The sequence below is a fragment of the Gastrolobium bilobum genome, unplaced genomic scaffold (assembly GCF_033153095.1).
Source record: "Gastrolobium bilobum isolate Gb01-03AN ecotype WA unplaced genomic scaffold, APGP_CSIRO_Gbil_v1 utg18566, whole genome shotgun sequence".
NCBI lineage: Eukaryota > Viridiplantae > Streptophyta > Magnoliopsida > Fabales > Fabaceae > Gastrolobium > Gastrolobium bilobum.
In genome coordinates this window covers 312,432-314,782 of record NW_026899779.1, presented here as the reverse complement: position 1 = coordinate 314,782, position 2,351 = coordinate 312,432, and the positions used below count along the sequence as shown (strand labels likewise).

The window sequence follows — 2,351 nt, the reverse complement described above, 5'->3', positions numbered from 1 at the left end:
AAAGAAACATGCTAAAAAGTATTTAATCATAATAATCATTAAACTCTCAGGTTTAGTAATTAACGAAATATTAAAGAATCCAAAAGTTGTTTCTGTATTTATGGATAATTCTAATACAAATAGTAGTGAATAAGATGTAGAACCTACATAATAAATTGCTTCATTTAGGCATTTATATAATATTTGTTGGTGTATTTTGAAGAATTCCATTTTGCATATCAGAGTTCTGAAATTTCACTCAATGATGAAGTCTTTTGGTACCTCTCCGGGAAGATGCTTTTCTCTTCAACAGCATGAAGATAATTTACTCCATAGTCCCACTTCAGATGGTAGCTCTACCTCCACCATGACAAGTAAGGAGCAACTTTTCTTCCTTTGGTTTCTCTTATCACATCAATACTATTCCAATAACAAATTGAAGATGTTCTTTTGTACCTATTGCAGACAGAGAAAATGCAAAGAGGGATACAAGAAGGGAAAGCAACAGTTTTGCATATAGGATTCATGAACATGGTAATTCAAAGTTGAGAGATATATCAAACTAATACAGTAAAAAGCGAATTCTATTGAAGCATTAGATTAATTCACAGTATGTTTTATGTATGAATTGCAGTAAAACTGGGTCCTAAACTGTCTGAGGCTCTGAAGGGTAAGTTGAGTTTGGGTGCTAGGATTCTACAAGAAGGAGGGAGAGGGAACATTTTCAAGCATGTTTTTGGTATGCAAGAAGAAGAGAAACTCTTGAAGGCTTCTCAATGCTATTTATATACCACAGCTGGTCCTATTGCTGGAATTCTCTTTATCTCCACTGAAAAGGTTGCATTTTGCAGTGAAAGGTCGACGACCTTCTCTTCTGAAGGTGGAGAGTTAGTCAAGGCACCTTACAAGGTAGTCTTCATATGGTAGAACCCAACTTTAAGCTTAAATTAACTAGTTCATATATTTCTTATCTATTGTATTCTTCTGATATCAAGATGCTTCTTGTTATTCAGGTTTTGATACCAATAGGGAAGATAAAAGAGGTCAATGAAAGCCAGAATGTGAACAAGTTAGAACAAAAGTACATAGAAATAGTGACTAAGGATGACTCTGAATTTTGGTTTATGGGGTTTGTAAGGTATGAGAAAGCTCTCAGGAATCTCAAGAGAGCCATTTCCATGGCCAATTAATTCTAAAAATGGAAAACTAAGCAATGTTATTTTCGTAGTTGTTTGATTATAGGGAAGTTTTGTAATGTGAATGGAATATCCAGGAATGAGACTATTTAATGTTAGGGTTATTGTCTGTTCCATTCGGGTTTCAGCTCAATTTTATGGGCTGGCCTTTGAATGCTCATTTAAGGTATCATTTTTCTATTTCCTTAAAGTGAGACTTTTAGACTCTCGTACTCATTTAATGTGTCATTTTCCTACTTTAAAGTGAGATTTTTAGACTCTCATATTAGAGCATCTCTTATTCATGTATAACTCACTTCTAGCATGTTTAAGATGCACTACCTCACATACAACCGTGAGGTCACCGGGCAAAATGGTTATGACATTTTCTCTCTTAAAGAATATTTTCCCATTATATATACCCTTCCATTCATTAAAGGGTTATCTTACAACCATTACATTTATGAGCTATTAATTTGCCCAAATATAAAGTCACCATGCCCATGACATCATTCCCCCACTCTCAGCCATCAATGAAATACTTAAAGTGACTCTCTCGAGAGCTCTAATCCATACCACTGCCTCTAAGAGCACCTCCGTAACAACATACTTCTCCCTACAGGGATACAAATAGGGCTGTGCATGGGTCAGGTCGGGTCAGGTTTTTGTCCGACTCGTCCCAACTTGGTTTTTATAGGTCAGGTATTTTAACCTTCCCGCTTTCATTTGATCCAAGTCAGGTCTGACTTGGATTGAATTTTGTTGAACTAGTTCAGAACCAGTTTGGATCTGACCTGACTTGGTTTCTGAAGTGGGTCTGACTTGGTTTCTGAACTGGGTCAAATCTGACCTGACCCGTTTTTGACTTGGTTTTCTCACAAAATTTTGTCGAAATTTTTACGTTGCAAAAGACGAAAATTTCGTCACAAAATTATTTTTTCGTCGAAATTTTTACAAAAAAAAAATTTCTATTGAAATTTAGTTTCCGTCAACAGTTTAGACGAAAATGATTTCTTCTATCAAATGTTTTAAACGAAAAAAGATTTTTGTCAAAAAATTTGACGGAATGTTTTTCGTTCAAAATTTCGATGGGAATGTGTTCTGACGAAAATTTTGACGGAAATTATTTCGAGGGAAATGTTTCATTTGAAACTTTCGACGAAATTTAGATTCTCTAAAGAATTTTGACAGAATATT

General features: G+C 34.8%; 1 protein-coding gene across 1 annotated transcript; it reads left to right on the top strand.

Annotated features, from left to right (window-relative positions):
• The first annotated feature begins 244 nt into the window (after positions 1 to 244).
• Positions 245 to 1,169, top strand: LOC133293469 (putative GEM-like protein 8). The gene is made up of 4 exons (XM_061492052.1): positions 245 to 329; positions 451 to 513; positions 614 to 888; positions 993 to 1,169. The coding sequence occupies exons 1-4, from the start codon at positions 245 to 247 to the stop codon at positions 1,167 to 1,169; spliced, it is 600 nt and encodes a 199-aa protein (XP_061348036.1).
• The last annotated feature ends 1,182 nt before the right edge of the window (positions 1,170 to 2,351 follow it).

Bases quoted from the DNA above. Each gene is read 5' to 3' on its own strand.
- LOC133293469 (XM_061492052.1), top strand. From the start codon at position 245: ATGAAGTCTTTTGGTACCTCTCCGGGAAGATGCTTTTCTCTTCAACAG. The intron at 330-450 runs GTAGCTCTACCT...TTGCAGACAGAG, and splicing joins CCATAGTCCCACTTCAGATG to AAAATGCAAAGAGGGATACA. The intron at 889-992 runs GTAGTCTTCATA...CTTGTTATTCAG, and splicing joins TAGTCAAGGCACCTTACAAG to GTTTTGATACCAATAGGGAA.